Here is a 26,856-nt window from a genome sequence, read left to right on the forward strand (position 1 = left end):
CCTAATGCGGCTTGCCCCACCATTGCACAAGAGCTTCAGCAACTACAGTTACATGGAACTACTCTCATTCTTCTTTCGTTTGCTCAACAACACAAGTCTTTGCTGCCTGCTTGTGTTGAGGGCTAACTATTTGCTTACAACAATATTGAAAAGTCAGAATGTTCTTAAACCTTCTAGCCTGCAGCAGTCTCTTTTAATCACTTATTAATACTACAGTAACACAGCATCATTTGCAATAATGCAACACATTGTTAAAGTACTTTGACTTAGGGAGTGACCTTGCTGAGGTCCGCATTACTGCAGAACTAGTTAACCACTTAATATAAAACTGCGAGTTACCATGTTTTCATTATTCTGACATGGAAACTAAATCCAAAGTACACTTGGGCAACTTAACAACAGGCCTTCAAAAAAGTAAAACCCCAGTTATATCCATTTCAGCACTGATAGTTCAATGTTCGACTGCTACAGAGCATATTGTCCTACATTTGTAGCCTGGCTGAGTTGGTTGCCTCTAGAGATCACCTTTACAGTAGGCAGCTTTGGATGCTTCACAACAAAATGTGCACTTTCAGTGTCTCTCCAGTCTTTTTGTTTAGCCTATGCTTTCAAAAAAGGATGGGTTTGTCCTGTGATCCTGAGTTCAAAACTGAATATAACGGCTCAGAAAGTGAAGGAGGAAGTTATGACAGTTGGTCAGTTGATAGACAAGTGCTCATCAGTGGTACAACATATACCGTATTTACTCGAATCTAAGCCGCACTTTTTTTCCAGTTTTTGTAATCCAAAAAACCGCCTGCAGCTTAGAATCGAGTGCAAAGTAAGCGGAAGTTCTGAAAAATATTGGTAGGTGCCGCCACAACTAACTTCTGCTGTCGAATATATGTAGCGCTACACAGGCATGCTTTGCAGGCACAAAGATAAATACTGGCGCCCAAACCTCTGCGTCAGTAAATAAATTAAAAGAAAAAAGTGATAAGACGAGATTTTTTTCTCCGCCCCGAGTTTCGAGCACTGCATTTTCATACATTATCCAACGAAGTAAATACAAATTCCATATTATTCATCTTCGAAAGTAGCAGTATTTCAATGTACTACGAAAATCCGACTGGCAAGACTGTTTGGGATGTTTCTCAATATGGCCAACTCTACGTTCTGAATTTTTTCCTACCTATGAGAAGAGATGGTTGCTAATAGGAACTTTTATGAATTGAGAATCATGTGCAGTATTCTCTTCACCATAAGAATAATACATATATAAACATTTTGCCATGTATTCTTTCGTGTTTGCGCCTATCTCATTTAAATCCTGTCTGCCTAATAAACTATGAAATTAGAGTGAGACAACAGCAAACGCGGAAGAATATACATATCATGTCATGTTTATATTCGTATTATTCTTATGCCTAATAGTGATACAGTCAGAAATGAAGCACGGCAATTGACTAGATTTTTAAATCTAAGATAACTCTAATTTCTGTGCAGAATGTAACGTACTACAGAGGCGTCTACAAAGATTTTCAAACAGAAAAATTTTCGCCAAACTCTCGTTCAGAACATCTTCTATCATATGCAGTCTATTATTTGGTTCTTGTTGATCATTAACAAAGAAAGCATCAGTGTAAGTAACAAAAAATAGCAGTCTCTTGGCATTGTTTCGCTAATGAGATGATTCCTCTCTCTCTCTCTTTTTTTTTATTGTAAGCAGCTGTAGCGCGCACAAAAGCAAGCCATGCCGCGAGCGGCGACAGGTCGTAAACACTCATTATCAGAATGAAACAAACAATGCATGACACAGTACAGTAATGCATTTTCAGCTTAGAGTGACGTAAACACCTATAACAAAGAGAACGGCACTTACCAGATCAAAGAAAAATAAGCAATCAATTCAAACCAAACGAAGCACGTGAAAAAGGAAGGGTACCCGCATAAATACGGACGGAGCGCCTGACGCATAGCAATGGCTACCTGGCAAAGCTTAACTGCTAAGCTTACGACTCGAACCAAACTTCTGTAGCTGTATCGTCATTCATTCGACCTAAATTGTGTCTCATATTATAATGGACCAACTTTGTTTCGATTTGGAGGTGCGGCCTAAAACTTTTCTCTCCCCTTGAATTTCGAGTCTCAAATTTCAGGTGCGGCTTAAATTCGGGAAAAATTTTTTTCCTTGATTTCGAGTCTCATTTTTCAGGTGCGGCTTAGATTCGAGTAAATACGGTATTCACTCTGCTCTAGTGAGCTACTACAACATTTATGTTTGCAGGAAATCTTTGTGAAATACACGGTTAGACTACATAGCGGGGAAGTTTTAGTGAAAGTCCAGTACACAAATATACTTGGGATTTTATTATTGGTGATCTTAAAAATTTTATAACTCATTATTTTGAGCTTTATAAGCTATCTTATATGTGATGCCATTCATTATATGTTTTTCACTAATAAAAGAAACATTTTTTGGACATAATTTGAAAAAAAAAGTATGTTAAGGGCACTTTGATTTTGGCATAATAATAATAATAAAGATTTGTTTTAGTCATTAAGTGTATTTTTTACAATGAAGTGCCTCAAGAGATTTAAAGCTACTCTTGATGTAGGACGCAATATCACAAAACACAAGTATTCTTATTGGTGCAATTACTGAGTGATGAATGGTTATGCACAATTGCATATTTATAGCACCTGTGATTTTTCGGAACACAAAGCACAACTAGTGAGATTAGAGCTTTACTTTCAGATATATCTTAAGAGTATTGTAAATAGCACCAAGCATTTGACACACAAATTTAGAAATTGAGCTAATAGGAATTCTGTAAGCGTACAACAGTGAGAGTGTTTCCCGTTGTCTGGTGTGTGACTGTTACTTGTAGCTTCATGTGAACTGGCATGACATGTCACACACATGTATCTGACCTTTGCGTAGAAGAAGAAATATAGTTCAATTTTACTTATTCAAAACTTATTGACTGATGACCATAGATGTTAAGTCCCATAGTGCTCAGAGCCAAAAACTTATTTACAAACATACAGTGTCTCCTGTTAACAACTGTTTTATCAGCACATTTGACAACGGCAAATGATTTACATGAGAAATCTATTTTTCTATCCATTTGCTCTTGATTAAAGTCTTCTGCAAGCTCCTTCGCTAAAATCTGTGCTACCACAATAACACTTGTATCAATTACCTCATTTGATGCCATCAAGAAAAAACTGTGCGATGGGGAAAAAGAGGACTTTTGCAAACACACAAATTGGCCTCTGAAGGTGGTGATTCCTATGCTTGCTGAAAAACAATTTAACTACCGTTAGAGAGTCCGCAAAGAAGTAAGCAACTACAGTGATAGCCCCATGCTACCAAATGTTTCTAAGTGATAAAAGAAAGAAAGAATGAAAGCTTGTGAACTTATAACCTCTAAACTGATATGAAGAAATCAGTTTGTAGTAATGTTGTAATATATCTGCTTAAAAAAATATCCAACACACCAATTTTTTGTAAGCTGTAATACTTACCATTCCTGCCAACATATTCTTTTATAATTTTCTGCAAATTAAAAACTTGCGGATCAGTGCTTTCTTCATCTATGCATGAATAATTAAAGCTCACGTCTCTTCCATCATGAAAAAGTGGTTGTTTTTGAACTAGTTTCAGGTCACCTACTATGTCAAATCTTGCACCTGGCAGACTAGATGAATGCTGAATGATGGCAAGTGACTCCATTTGAAATGCACTGTACTTCTGCAATAAAAATTTACAATTACTTCTGAAACATTTTCTCACGTTTATGACAAAATGTAATGAATTTCGAAAACTGTCCTGTGGGCAATTTCATCTCAAATCACATAGGTCAAGAGTGAATGTGTCACATCACTACTTCGAAGTTTGCTGGGAAAAAATAAAAATGTTGAAGTTACACACGATACCTCTCCAAAATTATAATAATTTTGATTTTCTGATTGTTTATTAAAATGCTACAGACCTCTCTCAATGAGAGTGTTTGCAAAAATGTCGTAATGAATGGGAAAGTTGAAAAATTGTGATTAAAAAACCGAAAGTGATAGAGATCAGAATTTATTTTCAATAAACACTTTGTTCCCAATACTATGAGATATGATACACACACTTCTGAGGTTTTATTTTTTTTAAGTTATGAAAATTTGTAATGCGAATTTAAAAATTATGTTCTGAAAATATGTGTAGTCACAGGATGTTAACTGTCTTGAGAAATGATAAAGCAGAAGGACTGCTAACTGTCAGTTATGACATTAATGCATGAAATTCTTAAAATAATTGAACATAATGATGAAAAAAATCTGAAATTTTTTGGTTCTTTGACCTACCTCTGTCCTCAAGGCCAAAAAGCCATGGACATTTAAATATTTAAATTTATCACTGATTTTATGTAAATGTCATGCAAAACTGGTATTTCTGAATCAAAATAATTACTTTACAACATTATGAGCAAATGGAAAAGCAATTCATAATTTTGTTCGAAAGCATTTTATAACAAAAATGATATAAAATATTAATACCCATTTTTCTTTTTGTGACGTTATTCACAAATTGTTATCGTCTTCGGTAATGATTTTACTTCTTCGTGACTTTCCACGAATTAAAATTGCCTACAGTGTAACAATCAACACTGCACTGTTGAAAAGAGTTAATTTGTTTTTTTCATCTGCTCCTCATTGAAGTTGTATAGCCGAGCGGAATTTGCACACAGACAAAGGGTGATTCAACAAGAGCAGTACTTGAGAAATAGGAACTGGACACTGGTCTTATGAGGATAACCATTGGAAAGCATTCGCAGTACCATGAGGTGTCAAAGGAGACATTTATACCTTTCAGCTCATTAGACACACTTATTACCTGTCCCGCCCACCACTGATTGTCATACACATCAGAAATGAAGTGCCTCACACAAAGTCTTCTAATGTATACCATGATCTCTGCGTTTCACATACAGTAACAGGCTGCACATACAGTAACAGGCTGCATTTCGTGAAGAACTGTTCTTACAATGTATGTGCCACTCCAGGATGCAACCCAGTAGTGAATTGATTGTATTACTACCACACGCTTAATAGCGGACCACTTTTCTCGTTTTTTAAACGGAACTCCCTTAACGTACTTTCATTTAGAATTAAGAGTTTCAGGTTTGTTACTAATGTTGATATGGTGTGTACAGATCCAGTAACATCTCTTATAGCATCAACAGTTTCATGCAGGAGATTAAATCTTTTTTCAAGATGTTTAAGAGGCCTCCTACCACATCATATGCACTTTTTCCATGACCTGTTGCTGAAAATATCCATTTTTTTGTCTTAATTCCCGTACTATAGTGTAGACCAAGCTCACACAGCTGAAATCGATTTTTAAAATGAGATGCTGCACCATCAGTATCATACACATGTTTAGGACACGCATGGCCTCTAAATGCTATGTCATCAATTATGTAGCATGCATGTGCACTGTGATGAAAGAGATCATCACTGACAATAGCAAAACAGACCGATGTTCCAAGAAAGTGTGCACCACTTGTGAATATTGATACCTGTGATGTGTGCCAGTGGTAACTTTGAATTTCGTTCCTCAAGGCAACAGATCAGTTCTCAGCAAAGTCGAAATGAAGAACTAATGTGTCCGTATTCTGAGATGTGGCCGATTTTACTTCTGCTATGGCCTATCTCTGAATCCTCCAGATATGATGGTGAGCTGTTTCTTTCATGACCCAATGCCTAATGTCTGTTAACAAACTTCTCTGGCTCTACTGTCTTCTTCACCAAACCTTCGCCCTCCCACAACTCAACTCATAGGTTACGTCATTGTCAGCACCCTGAAGGTGTAATGCTTCAACAGTCATTACCTCAGCACCAGGACATATTGCATACTCCTGCAACCAACATTATCTTGCTGCTCTCGAAATATACACAAAAGCATCAGGTCCATCTCTGTGTACATCTTTCCTGTGACACTACTTATGGAGAAACAAACACGTTTCAAATTAGTGCAGTAAATAGATACGCACACTTCCTTCACTGGCTGGCATTTTATGTGTTTTAGTTGAAAGGAGTAGAATTTTGAGACACCAATTTTTAAATTCGTGTTGTTCTTTTTCATTAGCAGATATGCTCCTCTTACTGTTCTTGTCATATATCTTTTAACTTTTTCACCATTTTCACTAACAGAGATGACATTAGCCTGGTTAGGACTTTGCCGTTGCAATCTTTGTCATCACTTGGGTAATATTCCAGAGCAACAGTAAGCATATCATCTTGCAATGGATGCCCACAGTAAGAATCTGGGCATGCTCAACTACCTTTCTCATTCTTGATTTTACGAGCTTTTGAAATCAAATAATGTGAAGAAGTGGGTGTGCATTTCTGTATCTGCTGATTAGAGCAGCTACCTGGTAGCAGTGTCAGTAACTGTATCTTCTCAATATAAGAGGCTGCTGAGAGAGCAGTATTTAGGTTTTGAAATCACACATCACATTTCATGCACAATTCACTATCTTCAGGTTTTGTACCAACTGCATCTACATTATACACTTCACAAAGTTTTGAAGATGTTGCTTGTGTAAAACTCGTTTCAATTTCTTCTTCTTTTCTTTTTGCATAATGTTTTCTTCTTGTGCTTCTTACATTTCCTGGTAAGCAGAAATGCTAACATTCAACACATCAACAATTTCACACCTAGGAATATAAACATCTGCATTGTCTTCTTCAGTTTCACATTTGAGTGACTGTAATCGTTCAGGTAGGTTGTCACCAAGTTCCTTCCGGTAGTGAGTGTACCAACTCCTGCACAATGGATATGATGCTAATACCATTACTTGAGGAATAAGATATTTCTGCAATACCTCTGACAGATTTCCAACAACTGGGAAGCGTTTTTCACTTTTCTTAAATACCATCTTCTCGTGTTTTTTTTTTTTTTTTTCATAGTCCACCCACCTCATTCTTTCACTACTGTATTTTCACACTGACATTGTGTCTAACAAAAAGTTCAAACCAAACACAAAACTTGATGCAGAATGGTTTATGTGCTAGTTCTCACTCATTTGTTATAAACAGAGGAGCAATGGAAACGGTGTTGCCAACAAGCATATTTTACACAGTGTTGCGAAATATGTTGAAAATTTTTTAACACTTTACACTCAAAAATACTCCTCACTGTGTTTGCACTGATTACTAACATATCAACCAAACAATATTGTGTATATAATAGAGGGAAACATTCCACATGGGAAAAACATATCTAAAAACAAAGATGGTGTAACTTACCAAACAAAAGCGTTGGTATGTTGATAGACACACAAACAAACACAAACACACACACAAAATTCAAGCTTTCGCAACCCACGGTTGCTTCATCAGGAAAGAGGGAAGGAGAGGGAAAGACGAAAGAATGAGGGTTTTAAGGGAGAGGGTAAGGAGTCATTCCAATCCCGGGTGGAGTGGGAGTGTCTTTCCGCCATCCACCTAACCTTCGTAACCTGTTAGTTCATCCCTATGAAATCCCCAAACCACCTTCCCTACTCTCTGGCTCCTATCCTTGTAACTGCCCCTGGTGTAAAACCTGTCCCATGCACCCTCCCACCACCACCTACTCCAGTCCTGTAACCCAGAAGGTGTACACGATCAAAGGCAGAGCCACATGTGAAAGCACCCACGTGATTTACCAACTGACCTGCCTACGCTGTGATGCATTCTATGTGGGAATGACCAGCAACAAACTGTCCATTCGCATGAATGGACACAGGCAGACAGTGTTTGTTGGTAATGAGGATCACCCTGTGGCTAAACATGCCTTGGTGCACGGCCAGCACATCTTGGCACAGTGTTACACCGTCCGGGTTATCTGGATACTTCCCACAAACACCAACCTATCCGAACTCCGGAGATGGGAACTTGCTCTTCAATATATCCTCTCTTCCCGTTACCCACCAGGCCTCAATCTCCGCTAATTTCAAGTTGCCGCCACTCATACCTCACCTGTCATTCAACATCATCTTTGCCTCTTCACTTCCGCCTCGACTGACATCTCTGCCCAAACTCTTTGTCTTTAAATATGTCTGCTTGTGTCTGTATATGTGTGGATGGATATGTGTGTGTGTGCGCAAGTGTATACCTGTCCTTTTTCCCCCCTAAGGTAAGTCTTTCCGCTCCCGGGATTGGAATGACTCCTTACCCTCTCCCTTAAAACCCACATCCTTTCGTCTTTCCCTCTCCTTCCCCTCTTTCCTGATGAGGCAACAGTTTGTTGCGAAAGCTTGAATTTTGTGTGTGTGTTTGTGTGTCTATCGACCTGCCAGCGCTTTCGTTCGGTAAGTCACATCATCTTTGTTTTTAGATATATTTTTCCCACGTGGAATGTTTCCCTCTATTATATATATCGTGATTTCAGTCTGATAAGCTTTCCTAGACTAATCACAACGGACAAAACACCACTGTTGATGGCTGAAAGAGAAAATACAACAACATTTGACAATTAAAACTTCTGGTAATACTATCAATTCTGGATTCATCAACTACTTCCCAGTCATGCAGATACCTCTGAGGAATGGTTTGTATGGAAACACTGTTTTGTATTTCATAGTTTATTTACTTATAAGTACAAAGCTGGCAATTAATTATCTTTACATTCAAACAAAATCTGTAACAAACTGGTGATTTTCAAGCCTGTTCCACACAAGAAAAATTAATTGTGTAGAAATCACCTCTGAAGTTATGATTAATGTACTTAACAAAACAAGCAGTATTTGATTCTCTGTATGTAACAGATAGGGAATTAGGTCTAGGAGAAGCACAAAGTAGTTCTTCCTCCTCTTCTGGAGAAATGTACACTGTTGATCCTCCACATTCACTACAGTTCTCACAATTCAAGTAAAGTGTGACATCTAACAAGCTTTCTTTAGAAAAGCTTGCATCATTTACCAACGAATAATATCCTGACTTCCACCTTCTAATTTCATATGAGCAAGCAGAAACTTTGATAGTTTTGTCACAAGACTTCTTCATCTTACCAATGCATGTGAGATCTAGACATGTCAACACGGAAAGTAACTGGAACAGCTTTTCTGATTTCATAAGCGTAAGTAATCCTTGTACCTCAGAACTCAGAGTGGACTCATCTGCTGTATCATATAACCAATAATTAACAGGTCTTTTTCTTAACCAAGATACTGTACTTCTAGAAAGTGCTTTACAACAACTGTCATAAAATTCTTTACAGATAAAATCTTCCAGCATGATTGAGCTAGTCTTCTCAAAATGTAAATTAAGTGTTTTCAGTAATTCATCACCATTATAATATACACTGTTTATCACATTTGAGGAAAACAAATCTTCAACCTGCAAGAGAGGAACTGTAACACAGTCATTATTTCCCAACTTATGCTCCCTTCTTTTAATTTTTCTGGAACCATAAAACCAACCATTCACAGTTATTCTCGTTCTATCCATCGTAAATACTTCTTGTACCTGATGGAATGATATTTCTGACACCTCAAAGAAAACAAAAGAATTAAATTGTGGCAATATTGATTTAACAATATTTCCTGGCTCTGTTTCCATGGTGTTAAATAGTTGCAATGCTCCACCATCATGTGGGGTCCAGTTACGATTCAGATAAAAAATATACGCTATGCATCTATCCTCACACTGGTCATCATGACAGAGAAGGTAATCTGTATCATCATAACATGAACAATTTGCAGATATTTTCTCCCTCAGTTGTATATTGGTAATATCTTCTAGCCATTGTCGAATGGTATTATTTAGAAGGCATCTGAACGAATTAATAGCAGGCAAGTCAAAACGAAAAAGATCTTCAGACTGACGATATTGGTATAAGTCATTATTCTTCATTTGGAATTCTAAGCTAAGTAGCTCAACTTTCAGTTTCTCCAAGTACGCATGATCAGATATAAGATTCGTCAAAGTGCAAATCTTAAAAGGTTCACTAAGTAGAGAAATGCCCCACTTTTCACTAGGGCCTGAATCAGATTTGCCTGACCAATGACTTGACAACCAATCCTTTACTTCATTTTGAAGTAGATCAGATCTAACTTCAACACAATTTTCAGCTGAAACATTTGATTCTGAATTTCCACAGCCTTTCGCTGACATGGTGGGATGATGTAATTGTAGACTTAATGCTTAATATATCCTTTCCTTTTTTAGCTTATTAGACACTATTACACAGGATACTAGATGTGCCTCAAGTTTAAATATTCATTTTTCATCAGGGTAATATTCTGTACTTACATAGAGCTTATAATCAAAAACTAGAAAGAGTATCAGTGAGAAAACTGCTTCAGTTCTGTGTAAGAGAAGCTCCATTTCAAAAAACAGTAATTCATTTTTTCCATCAATATCTCTGTCTTCTTCTCTTGTCTGAAAAACACAAAGCTATGTCTCAATAAATGCCTTCTTTGCACAGTATAATGAAATAATTAACTTACTCAACACAATTTTGATGGTTTACATGTAAGTGTAGCAACAGATAATGCTTTAGTTAAAACTTCTGCACTGAGAGGAAGTGTTCAATACATAAAAATATTCGCTGACATTTTGTCCCCACCTATTGGCGACATCTCCAGAGATAAACTGAAACTGCATCGAAAAGTCAAGGTGGTCTGGAAATTATACAGCTGTCATAGAGGGCACCATCATTTGTCACATGGTGCTCTATGCATATCTCTGACTTGTGGCATCATTCTCAATTAAAATTAATCAAAGTAAACACTGGAAGTGAAAACCTACACTGTATTAACAAATAATGCTTTTAATGGAGTACTGTTTTCTTTATTCATTTTTATAGATAACATCACTCAAATGACACTGTTATTGACATCAAACAATGAAAAATTTGAGATAAATTGTTACTGATGTAAATTTATTGAAGCCACCAGTGGTTTCAACTGCACAAAAGTCAAATGCGCGACTGAGTAAACCAATTAATGTCACCACACAGAGAGATCAGATAACTGGCAAACGTTTCTGGGGCTGATATTGGGGCACCAGACTGGAAACATTTTTGTGTAAGCTAAGCCTTGTTAACTGGAAATTGAATATAAGAGTGCATCTTTCCTGCTCAGTAACAAATAAAATACATCGGCAGCTTAGTTGAGTAATAGTTGGAGTCACTGAATTGTAACGGGATTATCTTTGTCTCTGTCAGGAGGCTATCTGTGGTTCTCATCTGAAAGGCATGATTTCAGGTATGATCCTATGGTGATGAACTGGATCTAAAAGGCACAGCATCAATGGGTCTGCTAATCCATAGGCCAGGCTTTCTTAACCTAAGCGGGATAACATGAAAGCAAAGTCACGTAAGATTGGAGCAAATGGCACCTCAAGAAGTGTTGCTGAGTTAACATAGAGTAGTGGTCGCCAAACTGTGGCCCGTGGGTGACATGCAGCGTGAATCAAGTACTCATGTGGACCATGGTTCTCTCAGTCATATTTTATAATAATATGCATCTAGCAACTAACAGCTAAATCCAAAACCGCCAACTAACATTAAGATCTTCTTAAGAGTGCACCTTTCATGCTCAGTAACAAATAAAAATAGTTACAGAGACTGCAATGTTTTAAGGTGTGTTTAATTTTAATTTGGCCATGAGCCAAATACAGAACATATTAGAGAGATGGTCACTTCAAATATAGTCAAGTATTTGTAGCAAAAAACAGTCATTTAAATTAAGGGTGCTGTAATACAACATGAATAGAAGAAAAAAGACATTCAAAACATATAGTAAATATTCGTGATCACATCTGATATTGCAAAATGCAGTTAAATGTAAGTACAGTTACTGTTATTAATCAATTACTCCTCCATTCACACAAACACAGCAACTACTGAGGATAGAACAGTTGACATAAAGTATTCTTAAATGTGCTGACTTTTAACTTGGGTCCAAGATGTCGCTTCCCAAAATCAATATTGGCTCTTGCAAAAAATGTTGACGACTACTGGCACATAGCATTAAGTTTTCAGGAATGATAGCTCAGCATCAGAAACTAGTCCTAGAAAGTGGTATGTTTCTACCACCTTAAGTACTTCACATGCAAATACAAGTTTGATGTAGGTGGATGGATTGGTGATGGGAGATGTGCATTTACACACGTTTTGAAAGTAAAACCTTGTGCTACTGTCAATAACTCACTGGAACATACCCAGTGATCCAGAAAATGTTTAAAACTGTCAGCATTTCTAAATCCATATCTCAAAGATTATGCCATACCATTTGCCCTGTCATATCTAATATTCTGCACAGATGCCAGTGGTGAGCAGTATGTGCAGGTATAGAAATGGATGCCAGGAAAATGTGACCTGCAGATGCACACAGGAATGAACCACGAGTTCATATTTAAACTGATGTGCCACACCTAAAGGTAATAAGTGAGAATGTTCACTATGATAATTCAGTTCCTAATTCAACGAGGTTCTGCCAGCACTTCCGCTTAAGCTGACGAAGGTGAGGAAGCCAAGTCAATCGGGTGTCGAAAACCAATCCTAAAAACTGATATGTCTCCACTACAGTGAAGGGATCATCAGTAAGGTCAAGTTTTGATTCCGTATGAACAGTATGACACCAACAGAAGTGCGTAACATACGACTTTGCAGCCAAAAACTGGAAGCTGTGACTAGAGTCCATGACTGTGCCTTAAGGATGGCTCCCTGTAGGTGCTGCTCAGCAACACCAGTATTGGTGGAGCAGTACGAAATACAGAAGTTGTCCAGATACAGAGAGGGTGAGACGGACTGCCCTACAGCTGCTGCTAGACCGTTAATGGCCACTAAAAATAGAGATACACTCAATACAGAGCCCTGCAGGACCCCATTCTCCTGGATATGGGGGAAACTATGGGAGGCACCAACTTGGACACTGAAAGTATGGAGCGAAAGGAAATTCTGGATAAAAATCGGGAGCGAGCCTCGGAGACACCACTTGTTTAATGTGGCGAGGATATGATGTCGCCAGGTGATGTCATACACTTTTCGTAAATAAAAAAAGACGGCAACAAGGTGTTGGCAACTGGAAAAGGCTGTTTGGATGGCAGACTCGAGAGACACAATATTATCAGTGGTAGAGCGACCCAGGCGAAAACCTCCCTGGTATGGAGCCAGTAGGCCATGTGACTCCAGGACCCGACCCAACCACCGACACACCATACATTCCAGCAGCTTACAAAGAACGTTGGTGAGGCTGATGGGCCGATATCCACATTAAGTGGGTTTTTCCGGGTTTGAGCACTAGTATTATGGTAGCTATCCACATTAAGTGGGTTTCTGCCGGGTTTGAACACTAGTATGATGGTGCTCTCCTGCCAGTGTGGTGGAAAGATGCCATTGCACCAGATCCGGTTGCAGATCACGAGGAGATGTTGCTTGTAGTCAGACGAGAGATGATTAATCATCTGACTGGGGATACACTCAGGCCCGGGAGCTGTGTTGGGGCAATATGCAATGGCACTGAGGAGCTACCACTCTGTAAATGGGGCGTTATAGCGTTTACTGTGGTGTGTAGTGAAAAAGAGGACTTTAACTTCCATTTGCCATTTGACAGTGTGCCAAAGGCTGTGGTGTAATTCTCTGACACAGAAGTGTGAGCATAGTGCTCAGCAAAGTGCTGGGCAATTGCGTTTGCGTCGGTAGAAAACACGCCATTTACGTTAATACCGGGAACACCCGTTGGGGTCTGGTACTCAAAAACTAGTTTGGTCTTTACTCAGACTTGGGAAGGTGGCGTATGGCGCCCAATCGTCAAAATGTATCTCTCGTAACACTCCTGTTTCCGTCTTTTGATAAGCTAGCGAACATGGGCACAGAGTCGTTGAGATGCTCCAGGGAAGGGTGCCGCTTATGCCACTGTAGAGCTCACCGATGCTCCTTAATTGCCTCCGCGACTTCCGGTGACCACCAAGGGACTGTCTTTCACTGGGGGCACCCTAAAGAACGAAGGATTGTGTTTTCTGCTGCAGAAATGATTGTTGTAGTTACCTGCTCAACTACCACATCGATGTTACCATGTGGGGGAGATTCAATGGTGACAGCAGAGGTGAAAGTGTCCCAGTCTGCCTCGTTTAAAGCCCATCTGGGCAGGCGCCAATGGGCCTGATGCCAGGGCTGTGACAGAAAGATGGGGAAGAGGTCATTACCACACAGGTCATCATGTGCTCTACAGTGGATAGATGGGAGAAGGCCAGGACCTCAAACCGAGAGATCTATGGCCGAATATGTGCCATGTGTCACACTGAAATGTGCCGGGGCACCTGTATTTAAGAGGCAGAGGTCGAGTTGTGACAGTAAATTTCCGACATCTCTGCCTCGGCCAGTAAGCACGGTGCCACCCCACAAAGGGTTATGAGCGTTAAAATCTCCCAAAAGTAGGAAAGGTTTAGGGAGCTGATCAATCAGTGCAGCCAATGCGTTCAGGGGTACTGCACCGTCTGGGGGAAGATATACGTTGCAGACAGTTATTTCCTGTGTCGTCCTTATCCTGACAGCCACTGCTCCAAGAGGGGTTTGAAGTGGCACAGGTCCACTGCATACTGAGTTCAGGACATACACACAAACTCTACCACTAGTACAAGCAAAGAGGACATTCCTGACCAAGAAAAGTCTACTAGTATAAAACAGAGGCCTTAATTTGAGGCAGAAATTTTTTGAGAATGTATGTTTGGAGCACAACATCGTATAATAGTGAATCATGGGCACTGGGAAGACTTGAACAGAAGAGAATTAAAGTGTTTTGGGTTGTGGTTCTACAGAAGAATGTTGAAAATTAGGTGGACTGACGATATGTTTCTCTGAAGAATCACCAGGAAAGGAACATATGGAAATCAATGACAAGAAGAGGTACTCCCAAGATTGGAAATGTGTTAGGCATAGTCCATATCAATTCAGACAGGCTAGGAAAAAATCTTACCTTCATAGTCTCGGATGTTATTGAATTTAACATATATTAAAATGAAGGACTAAGTAAAAACAATTCTGCTCCGAGATACAGCCCTCCAAATATGACACTGTGCATACTATTTTGAAGATGGAAATTCTTGAAATTTTTTTAAAATGCTGCACCTCTGGAACAGTTCTAGATATTTTTTTTTATTTGAAAGATAATTGCTTTATGATTACAAAGAAATCCTCTATTTGGACTTTAACTATGGCATTCTGAACTTTTTTATAATTTATGGATTTTTTTTAAAATGCCAATCCATAAAATTTTGAATTTTTTTTCTGCCGATTAGCTTAATATAGTTTTACATTCCCTGAAAAGAAGAGCTTCCACTTTTAGGTTGGACAGGTTTTATAAACAATTGAAGTTCTTGCCATGTATAAAACCTGTTTTATCATCACATAACAGGCTCATAAAAATCAAAGCCTAGGCTTATTTAACATAATTTTAGTTTTGAAAGATGAGTAAGAGACTCATTTTTCAAGCATTTTAAATGGTTCCAAAATTTATGTGAAAGGTCCAAAGACTTAAAGGTTTCAATTTATACAACTTCTGTGCACTCTGATTTGACTGAAATAAGCCAGTCAATGAACTAAAACTGTGTTCCACTGCTTCAGTATCTCCCTTTGATATAGAGTGATGCATTCCTGTTGAACCAATAGGAACTGGACCACTTACAATCTTCAAAACATTGTGAACAGGAAGTGAGCACTGATGGCGTTGTTGCTGTCCTTTAGCTGGAAACCTATATCCGGCAGGTGGTCCATGTGGTAGCATTAAGTTCATTACAATTTCGTGTAACTCATAACTGATGTCTATAATCTCTGCAATCCACCAATCACAGTCATAGACACGTGCCATAAACATCCCCCTTCTCAGGTTGTGAATGTGAATATTATCCTGCTGTTTCTGAGATGTTGGCCAAACGAATGAAATTTATTGTTTCTTACTCTTTAAAGTACATGCAATATGAGTTCGCCCATCACTAAGTCCAAAAATATGTCTTCTGAATTCCTTTCACAGGAGTAGTTTGTTAGGACAATTCTTCTTTTTTTCTGCTCATGGAATTCTTCGATTTCCTCTTTGGGCAAAAGAATGAGGGCTGTGGATGTGTAAGATTTCACGACTCTCGTAAAATCCCCAGAATTCTGAATCACAGCTGAATTTGACCTGGAAAAATTGTTTTGTAGCATGGTGCTTCAGCAGGCCACCTACACCATCATAAGGCCCCTTCCTGTGACCAGTAGCACTGTATACCCACTCAGTTGGCACAAGCGACTTAATCAATTGAAACAGCTGGTAATGATTTATGAAATGACCAAGAGCACCATCAGAAATAATGATGATCTCCTCTGCCCCTGTTTGCAGTTGAAGAATTTTGCGCATTGCTAGCAAAGCATGTGCCGAGTCATGTCCTGTGTCATCACTTATAACTGCAACACTTGTGGTCTTGTTTTAAAAATATGTCACTCTTGTAAAAACTGAAACCAGGTCATTACTCCAATGATACCCTTGTACTTCTTGCGGGAGAATTACAGACCAGTTCTCAGCAAAATCACACTGAAGCACCCTTTCACTTCTGCAATGTGTTGTTGTTGCTGCAATTGCTTCAGATGCTGGTGTGTTACTGCTCTCACTGGCCATTTACCAAGTTCATCAATGAAACTGTCAAAGACAACAGTTTTCTTTATTAGTTCATTTTCCTCCCATGTCGCATATGTAATTTCTGCAGAGTTATCTACTATGTCTTCCAGGCCAAGTGTCTGTAAAGACAGTCCTCCCATTCCAGGGCATTCACCACATTCTTCAAACAAACAAGTCTCTTGCTTTACGTCACAGACAACTAATGACTTCACACGCCCAACCAAGGTGTCATATGTCACATGCTCCAGTAACTTCTTCAAAGTTACCACTCAAAGTTCAAAATTCACACAGTACACACATCTCTGGGTGGGTGTGGAACTACCCACTTAGGTTGTGGCACATAAAATGTTGATCTTCCAATATGTGAAGTTGTATAGTTGCTCTTATAAACTGCAAAAGTTTATTTGATACTGTGAGTCCTGTACCTCACTTTCACAACTTTTTGACCTTCAACTGTTACAGTTATAGTGTCTTTTTTGTTGGCACTCTGGCGACAACAGTCCCATTTATCTTCCAGATAAAATGACAGCACTATCTGAACTTGAGCTGCTTCTACAGGATGACCTATTAATAGAGATCTGGTCTACCAAAGACTCTTTTTACAGACCTCACATTTCTTGATTTGTCTACCATATACTCTGATACTGATGGAACCTGGTTCAAAATTGTTTCCTTTGAAAATGTCTCTGGAATAATAGTTAAAACTTCCACCTTTTCATTGTAGGATGCACAATATTCAACAGCTGAACTGATATTTGTGAAAAATTCCTGGCAAGAGGTGCAAGAGTGCTTTGGTTTATTTTCTGCTGAAGATGGAATTTCTACTTTGAAGAGTGTGGTCAGTTTTACTGTAGTGTATTCATCTATAGCTTTAGTAATTTCTCTACACTTTCTTGATGCATGGAGTTTATGACTCAACTTCACTGACCATGGTTTCTAAACAGGACTAATACCTACCTACGTAGCTGACTGATTCAGGGTATTTAATTCTTTCTCTACTGATGCGAAATCTGAATCATCTGCACTACGGGAGGCTTCACCTTGTTGAGATACCATCATTGTTACTCTGTCAAAACATTTATAACACAAAAAATTGTCAATGGAAACATCTTCACTTTGAAACAGTCTTCAAATGAAAACACTTATTCCTAACCTGAACACAGTCTGTTGTTTTGTTTGTCTTATATATCACTCTTTTATGGATATGCAAATAGTCAGCACACTTCACTCTCCTGTGGCCCCAGTCAGAAGTCATTTCAAACAGTTCTTTTCACAAAACACACAGCAGCTGTGTCAACTGGTAAATTCCTCACGAAAACACGGAACTCTCAGATTTCTTAGAAGCCTCTTCAGTAAACAATTAGCACTGAACAACTACAATACAGAAACCTGCAATGAACAACTACGACAAAGAAACTGACAAGAAACTACAACAAAGTGTAAGAAATATCTGCAACAATGAAAGTGAAAAGAAATAACTGCAACGAAGGAAGTGATATGAAATAACTGCAACAAAGACAATAGAAATAAATGTTGTACAAAGAAATTAGAAAGAAACAACTACAGTGAATACATACATTACCCTTTAAAGTTAAAAAAATGATTTTTTAAAATAAAACCTGTCCAACTTAAAAGTGGAAGCTTTCCTTCACAGAGAAGGTACTAATCAACATGGTACTAATCAACAGAAAAAAATCAAACTTTTCTGAATTGGCATTTTTGGGAAATTTTTTTTTCTATAAATTAAAAAAAAATTCAAAAGGCTACAGTAAAAGATCTTGGACAAATATGTAAAAACAGAGGATACCACTGTAATCATAAAGCAATTACCTTTCAAATAATAATAAAAATTAAAAAACTGTAACAAAATATCTAGAACTGTAACAGCGATACAATATTTTAAAAAATTTCCGAAATTCACATCTTCAAGATGGTGTTTGCTGTGTCATCCTTGGAGGCCTGTATCTCGGGGCAAGAAGTTTTTTGGAGAAAACAAAAAAATACATGTTTCTTACTTACACCTGAATTTTAACATAGGCCTTTGCTAAATTCAATAACATCTGAGACTATGAAGGTAAACCCCCTGCCTGGAGTGATATGGATTATGCCGTTAAGAAATCAGGGAGAATCTAACACGATACCATTGAGGAAAGTCTAATGTGTGCCATTCATGGAATTAGAGGGAGCTGTAGATGGGTAAAAACTGTTGAGGAAGGCAGAGATTGGAATATGTCAAACAAATAAGTGAGGACATAGGGTGCAAGTACTACTTAAGATGAAGATGTTGACAAATGAGAGGAATTTGTGGTAGACCACATCAAACCAGTAAGAAGACTGATGACTCTTAAAAGATAACACACACACACACACACACACACACACACACACACAGAGAGAGAGAGAGAGAGAGAGAGAGAGAGAGAGAGAGAGAGAGAGAGAGATGATAAAGATTTCAGAACCAGAATTTAAACTCTAAGGCATTTCCAGAAGCAGATGGGGTCTCCGACCAAAAGGCTGATATCCTTGGGTGAGCCAGCCATAACTTAACTACTCCACCTGGTGTGCAAGATATATGAGATGGGGGAAATACCACCAGACTTCAAGAAGAATGCTAACAGGTGTGCACAGTACCGAACTATAACTTTAATAAGTCATGTTTGCAAAATACTGACACAAATTATTTAGAGAAGAATGGAAAAACTGATAGAAGCCAACCTCATGGAAGATCAGTTTGGGTTATGGAGAAATAATGGAACATGTGAGGCAGTACTGATCCTCCTGCTTACCTCAGAAATTAGGTTAGGAATTGGCAAACCTAAATTTACAGCACATGCAGATTCGGAGAAAGCTTTTGGCAGTGTTGATTAGAGTACACTTTTTAAATTTCTGAAGGTGACAGGGGTAAACTACAGGGAGCAAAAAGTTACTTACAACTTGTACAGAAGCCAGACGGAAATTACATGTGTCAAAGGGGGGAAGCAGTGGTAGAGACGAGAGTGAGACAGGTTTGAAGCCTATCCTCAAAGTTAATAATCTGTACACTGAGTAGCCTGGAAGGGAAATTATGAGAAATTGGGGCTCATCGGAGGCATACAGACAGTCATTTTTCCCCCGCTATATCTGTGAGTGGAACAGGAGGGGAAATGACAAGCAGTGATACAGGGTACCCTCTGCCACACACCTTACAGTGGATTGCTGAGTATCGATGTAGATGTAGAAAACAAGGAGAAATTTGGAAAGGGAACTGAAGTTCAAGGAGCAGAAATAAAAATTTTGCAGTTTGCCGTTGACACTGTTCAACAGAATGGGCATTGCCTTGAAAGGATGTAAGAGAACAACAAAAAAGCAAAACAATGGTAACAGAATTTAGTCAAATTAAATAATGCAATGCTGAGGGAATTAGATCAGGAAAATAATCATGATGGCTGAAGAAGAGCCAGGATATAAAATGTAGAATGGCAATGGAAAGGAAATCATTTCCAAGAAGAGAAATTTAGGAAGTCTTTCCTGAAAGCATCTGTCAGGAGTGCAGCCTTGTATGGACGTTAAACATGAACGATAAGCAGTTGAAACGAGAAGAGAATAGCAGCTTCTGAAATGAGGTGCTAAAGAAAAATACTGAAAATTAGCTGGGTAGATCATGTACCTAATGAGATGATGCTGAACAGAATCGGTGAGAAAAGAAATTTGTGGCATAACTTGACTAAAAGAGAGCTGATACATCAAGGAATCATCAAATTCATATTAGAGGCAATTGAGGAGGGTAGAAATTGTAGAAAGAGACGAAGAGGCAAGTACAGTAAGCAGGTTCAGACAGACATGTAGCAGTAGTTATTTGCAGATGAAGAGGTTTGCAAATGCCTCAAAAACAAATGTGCATCTGTTTTTCTTATTACAGCCTCAACTTCACACAATTTGCATAGAGAAATACCAGCTGAATATTCGCAAAATCATGACATCTTTCAATTTCTTTGGTTTTGTTTAGAAAGACGAAAATGAGTTTTCAGCAAATTTGATACATAACATCTCTGGCAATATTTTCTTGAAAGAAACAAAACTGGGCCATTTTGTACAACTTGTGATCTCTTAAACAAAATTAAAGAAAAAAAAAGATTATTTGAGTAATTCTCATACTGTGATAATTTGAAGTAAAGTTAGCTTTTTACATACCCGGAAGGAACATGGAATTTTGCATGTAATAGCTTACCAATAGAAGATCTTAGAATAAATTTCATTCTCCTATTGGTTTCCAATAGTTTACAAACTAAGGGCAAAGTGACAACATCTGGCCAGCAGTATAGTTTTCCTCATGATATTCTACATCAAATTAATGAAAGCTGTAAATATTCAAGTAACCTGAAGTAAGCATATGCTTAGGATTCTAAAACAGCCCTCTTCTAGCTTTGGCCTCTGACACAATGAAATGTATCACCAGGCTCGAGATCTTGTGTAAAGAAACCATTATCAGACTTGGGAACGGAAATACAGAAGCGTCTGATTCCATCCGTCTGCTTTGACCCATGATGTCACAAATACGGCAGAAACGACCATACACTACGACTCCAATATGGCGCCTATGACATCATAACGTAAACATGACAACAAACACGAAAATACATTGAAAAACCAACAAAACACACACACACACACACACATACACACACACACGCACGCACACACACACACACACACACACACACACACACACACGTTCCACAAAAAACCTAATGAAACTAACAGGACAAGCGTGGGAAATTGGTTTTTTTTGGGTGGGCACAAAGTAAACATAAACAAATTTACACACACACACCACCATACCAAACCACACAAAACGACGAAAAAAAACGGACAACACAAAACTCCCCAAATTCCGTTAAGCACAATATCGTCTGGAATCGGACACTTCCCTTGCTCAACAGCAGCTCCCGAGCCCACAAATTGGATTCGAACACTTCCCTTGACCTACATAGCTCAATAGCAGCTCCAAATACCACAAATTGGAATCGAACACTTCCCTTGACCTATATAGCTCAACAGCAATGCCTGATACCGGAACACCCACAGCCACAAACACACATTGGAATCTAACACTTCCCTTGACCCCAACACACAACAAATACACTAAAAACAAGAAAAATAAAAACTTACACAAGATAGTTCCGGCGCCGCAACTAGGTTGGCCACTACAATCACACACAGGCACACACCCAGCCACACACACACACACACACACACACACACACACACACACACACACAACCACAAACCAACGAAAAAATACACAACCAAAAGAAAGACCCAGCCCACCCACACCCCAACCTCCCTCCCAATATAAAATACCCATAAACAAAAAACAAATGCAAAATAAAGAAATCTCAATCAAACACTATATATTAAAAAAAAAAAAACAAAAACCTGCAACAAAATAGATGCTTCACAACTAAATCACAAACCAATACTCCTACCCCACAAACAGTACCAACAACTAACCCCCCCCCCCCAACCCGAGCCGCAGCCAACCACCCACGTAAACTAACCACCATCGACCTGTACATCTTACAAATAGCCCTAAAAAACACCCACCAATAGCCTTCAGGGACACTCTTCTGCCAGCAGTACTCATCTAAATGAGACCTAAGGTTAGAAGAGCACCTCTTCCCCCTCCCAAGAACTGACTTAATGCCCCCCCCCCCCCCACATCCCCTCTACAGGATTCGTACAAGCCCCTGTCTCATAATTTTTAAACTCTAAACTATGGTTCACAACTAAATGATTGTACCCCCTATCACCCAACCCCCTACAAGAAGGAAAAGCATCGGAAACTACAGTGGAACCCGGTTCTATGAACTCCTCAAAATTAACCCCACTAATTCCGCCTTAGACTGCTCCTCCACAACCCTAAAAACACATTCCGAACACCCAATCCCCAGTACAGCAGTCCCCCACACCCAGAAGCCAACCACAGACTTACCACTCCCATACTTCCTTTTCCCAAACTGTGACTCGTCCACCTCCACCACAACCCCAGGCCCACCCAACTTACTCCTGTACTTAATAAACTCAACTCAAAACATACTTCACAACAAAACGAAAACCAGTCAAGCACACTCCTCTCACTCACGCCAGTCTCATGTGCGCAAAAACTGAGAGACGATCTACAACAAAAGTAATACACCAACAACACAATCATGCGCATGCCCAACCTAGACTTCTCGAACCAGGAACCGCGACGTATGGAGCGCCATAGGTTATCCCTATGGCCCCGCCACATATAACAGCCCCTGGTCCGAGACGCCGCAACTTTTGCCAATGTAATTTCAAGCCGACAAACAGCGCACTTAACCATCTCCGCAATCAACCCAAACAGCTGTAGAAATTTTATCAATTTCAACGGGGTTGCACCCATCATGGCCTAGAGTTGCACACTATTAAATTTATCGGTCATATCCATATCTAACAAGAGCAACAACAAATTAATTTACTCAAATTAACACACGACCTACAGCGAACGGCACTACAATAACTTTCACACAAAAACCCTAAATCGTTACCTCAATGAAACCAATTTCGGTGCAAACACAGCCAAAACAAGAACCAGCCAGACGAATCAGTAACACCAAACTGAACCCAATACACCACACAACAAAACCCCTAAACACACCACCAGAGGCCACCACGAACCGCAACACAATGACACCTACAAACACGCCACACTCACAAACCAAACTCCGCGCCTTCAAGACGTCACACACAACAGCCCTACATCACGGGTCAAAACCGATGAATGGGATCAGACGCTTCGGTTGATCCCTTGGGAAACTATGGAAGGAAACTCACCTGTAGTTGCTGTTGCACAGTTATTGGGGGTGGCCCCTACGGCAATGAAAATGCTGGTTTTTCTCACTTTAAGAGAAACCGGCAGTGCTCAAGACGCCATGGGTCATAGTAATACATTTATACCATTTTCCATCAATACCCTACAGTTCCACTCAAACTGCAATCTATGTGAACACAAAATATGCTACACCTTAAACCAGAATTAATCTAGCACATCAGCAGCATTGCACAATCTAAAGACATTTCCTATAACATAAATCCTTTTAAAAAAAGGTGGGGGGCACTATGAACTTCACTAAAATTTGCAGAATGTGACAACTTGAAGGCAATTTATATGATGTATGTAGCAGCTGTTACACAGAAGTTTTACCACCATGAGGTCAGGTACCTTTATAACACACAAGTTACATTTTGAAGTTTATAACCAGTTTGATTCCGTAGTTATTATATATAGCAGAAAAACAAGCTGAAATATGCCACAATGAGTCATGACAAAAGACACCACTTCTTTTACATTTCATTAGTTCTTCTGACTCAGTTTCACTTCATAACTATCAGGACTTTTGATATTACCTTCCGCACAGAGTAATAAAGAACTGTATGTGGAACATAACAACAGACGTAAGATTTAATTTGAATACCAATGAAATATGGGTTTATTTTCAATGCACTGTCACCCACCGTTGTTTTTTTAATGGCCTTATACAGTCGAACTGAAAATAAAAAAAAAGCTAGAGAGAGAGAGAGAGAGAGAGAGAGAGAGAGAGAGAGAGAGAGAGAGAGAGAGTGCACTACAGAGAGAGAGTGCACTACAGAGAGAGAGTGCACTACATTTCAGGAGGTTTAGGCCCTGGTCTTTCTAATGAAAATGGTTTAAAAGCTTTTGGTCTCTTTTTTGTAAAAGTGGACTAAAATATTATTTTTTGGAGTTTTTATAAACATTGTCAACTTTGCCCTCAATCTGTACACTATCGGAAAGTAATAGAACGAAATTTTATGTTCTAAGACCTTCTATTGGTAAGTTACGATGCACAAAGTTCCATATTTATTCCACGATTACTTCTAGAGATATAAAAAGCTAAAATTCACACTTTTTTCCAAAGTTGTACAAGATGGCCTGGTTTTGCTCTTTCAAGAAAATATTGTCAGAGATATTATTTCTGAAGGTTGTCGAAAACTCTGGGGATGCACAGTTGATAACTATGCTATGGAGTCAAACAAATGACTATCTCTGCAACTAGTGAACTTGTTATCTTGAAACTTTACCAGTGTTAATTGGGAACCTGTGTGAATGTTCACACAAAATTTTATCAACATCCATGATGGTCATGCGGGGAATTCTAGACCACTTGGCATGGAATGACCCACAATCAGCTGCAAGGAATCACGAAATTTAGTTCTAATAATGGTAGCTCTCTGGTATGCCCTGCCTGTAATGTAAGACAGTGACTCAGAATATAAGCAAAGAATTACTGATTACCTACCAAACCAATCACAATTTATGCAGAATAAGATATTAGTAAGTCGCGTGCATACAACATCAAAACAATTTGGATTCTACTCTCAGATATTAGCATACCGAGAGAGAATTTTTCTGTCTATTTCAACAGAGACACACTACTTATGCATTAAGTAACTACACTTTATTTTTTGGATTTATGATCTGAACTGCAATAGGTTTATGTATCCACCAATGAGAGTAATTAGTTTACAATATCTTCACATCTGCTTTAGTGAATACGTTTGACACAGCAAATCTAAGCACCAGAGAAATGTAGAAGTTTTTTTCATTACAAAAGCACATTTACTGAAAGGAAGTGAAATATCACCTCAAAGACTGTTGGGTTAAAATGTATGTAACCCACTGAGTAGGGTCAAGGCCCCAGTTATAGCCACATTAAGGGCAATTTGAGATAAATCACATTTTTAGTATAGGAAAAAATATACAAATTACTTCAAAAAATCGTATCTATTGTTTCAAAGTCTACACATTACAACCATGTAAAAACAATATTCTAAGTTGTATAACAAAAGCAGAAGAAAATATTGAAAAATAAATGGCACATTTACCCGGTTTTGGCCATGTTAACCCTACCTATGGCCAGTTGTTTCACCACTTATGGCCACTTCATATTATAATAAAACTATGGCTAAAATAATTGTCAATCCATGTGCCAGAAAATAATTTGTGCTTTATACAAGTATACACGACAACAGACAACAAACATACATCAAATAGGTAAAAGGTACAGCAACTGAATGAACAGAAGAAGAAAAAAATCATTAGGCAAAGTATTGCCCCAGTAATTACTTAATCAACTTCCAGATAAGTTTATTTCTCACGAGTATCAATGGAACCAGGAAACTTTGTTTTTAATTAACATCCTTCTTGCATCAAGAGCAATTTCCCTATAATATCTTCACCTGTTGTAGTCGAAACATCATTTTCAATGTATTCGAAACAAGTTTTCTGAACATTAGAACTTTTTAGGCGCTGAATTTCATATTCAGAATCAGAAAGCACTTTCAAAATTACAGATTAAAAATTGCAGGTCTTTTTCTTCTATTTCCTGTTAAACTAAATTTGGAAATACGGAAGCGTCCGATCCCGCCCGTCTGCTTTGACCCATGACGTCACAAATATGGCGGAAACAAAAACAAACACACACACTTTCCACAAGAAGCCTAATGACACTAACGGGACAAGCGCGGGAAATGGGGTGTTTTGGGCGGGGGGGGGGGGGGGGGGGGGGCAAACGAAATATAAACAAATTTAGATGCCTTGCGTAGCTACAACGTGTAAGTGAAGACAGCCATGCATGAATACCCACCCACCTCCCCAGGGGTCGTAACCCCTGCAACCCATAGAAGATAAAGATGCGTCAGTAGCTGATTAGTGTTTTTTGTCTTTTTTTAAATTAAAAAAAAAATAATTAAAAAAAAAACTCACGGGATAGAACGAACAGATCAGAAAGATAAATATAATAAACTAAAACAGAAATTGGAGGAAACAGATAATTAAAATAAGTAATAAGTGATTTTAAATTTAAAAAAATCTCATGAGATAGAATGAACAGATCAGAAAAGTAAATAAAATAAGATAAAACAGAACTGGAGACAGCCACACTCAAACCAAACTCCACGCCGTCATGACGTCACACACGACAACACCCTTACGTCACGGGTCGAAGCCGATGCGTGGGATCGGACGCTTCTGTCGACTCCTAAATTTTACCAAAATAAAGTCCCCTACTTTCAAATTCTCACTCGAAGATAGTTTCACATTTTCTGGTATTTCATCTTCATCTCCTTCTATGTAGTCATCTAAACTGCTTCCACTGTCCGTCCATTCTTCTTCCTCAGAAGAACTTGTTGGCCTATCACTTAACTCTTGTCTGTTACTTGT

At 38.7% G+C, this 26,856-nt stretch overlaps 2 protein-coding genes across 3 annotated transcripts in view; both read right to left on the reverse strand.

The window, feature by feature from the left end:
- LOC126237056 (transmembrane protein 231) overlaps nt 1-26,856 on the reverse strand; it is a 37,786-nt gene that overhangs the window by 6,623 nt on the left and 4,307 nt on the right. Inside the window, exons 3-5 of one of the 2 annotated variants that reach the window (XM_049946837.1) lie at nt 10,270-10,398; nt 3,511-3,736; nt 3,186-3,283 (exon numbers count right to left, since the gene is read on the reverse strand). In XM_049946837.1, the coding sequence (XP_049802794.1) occupies nt 3,186-3,283; nt 3,511-3,736; nt 10,270-10,398 (453 nt within the window). The remainder of the gene's footprint in view (nt 1-3,185; nt 3,284-3,510; nt 3,737-10,269; nt 10,399-26,856) is intronic. The other variant, XM_049946836.1, reaches the window with a different exon arrangement.
- LOC126237055 (prolyl 3-hydroxylase OGFOD1) lies at nt 8,598-10,263 on the reverse strand. The gene has a single exon (XM_049946835.1). The coding sequence runs from the start codon at nt 10,129-10,131 to the stop codon at nt 8,677-8,679; it is 1,455 nt and encodes a 484-aa protein (XP_049802792.1). The 5' UTR covers nt 10,132-10,263; the 3' UTR covers nt 8,598-8,676.

This window comes from Schistocerca nitens, chromosome 2 (genome assembly GCF_023898315.1).
Source record: "Schistocerca nitens isolate TAMUIC-IGC-003100 chromosome 2, iqSchNite1.1, whole genome shotgun sequence".
Classification (NCBI taxonomy): domain Eukaryota; kingdom Metazoa; phylum Arthropoda; class Insecta; order Orthoptera; family Acrididae; genus Schistocerca; species Schistocerca nitens.

Coding starts and splice junctions, on each gene's coding strand:
- LOC126237055 (XM_049946835.1), bottom strand. CDS start 10,131: ATGTCAGCGAAAGGCTGTGGAAATTCAGAATCAAATGTTTCAGCTGAA.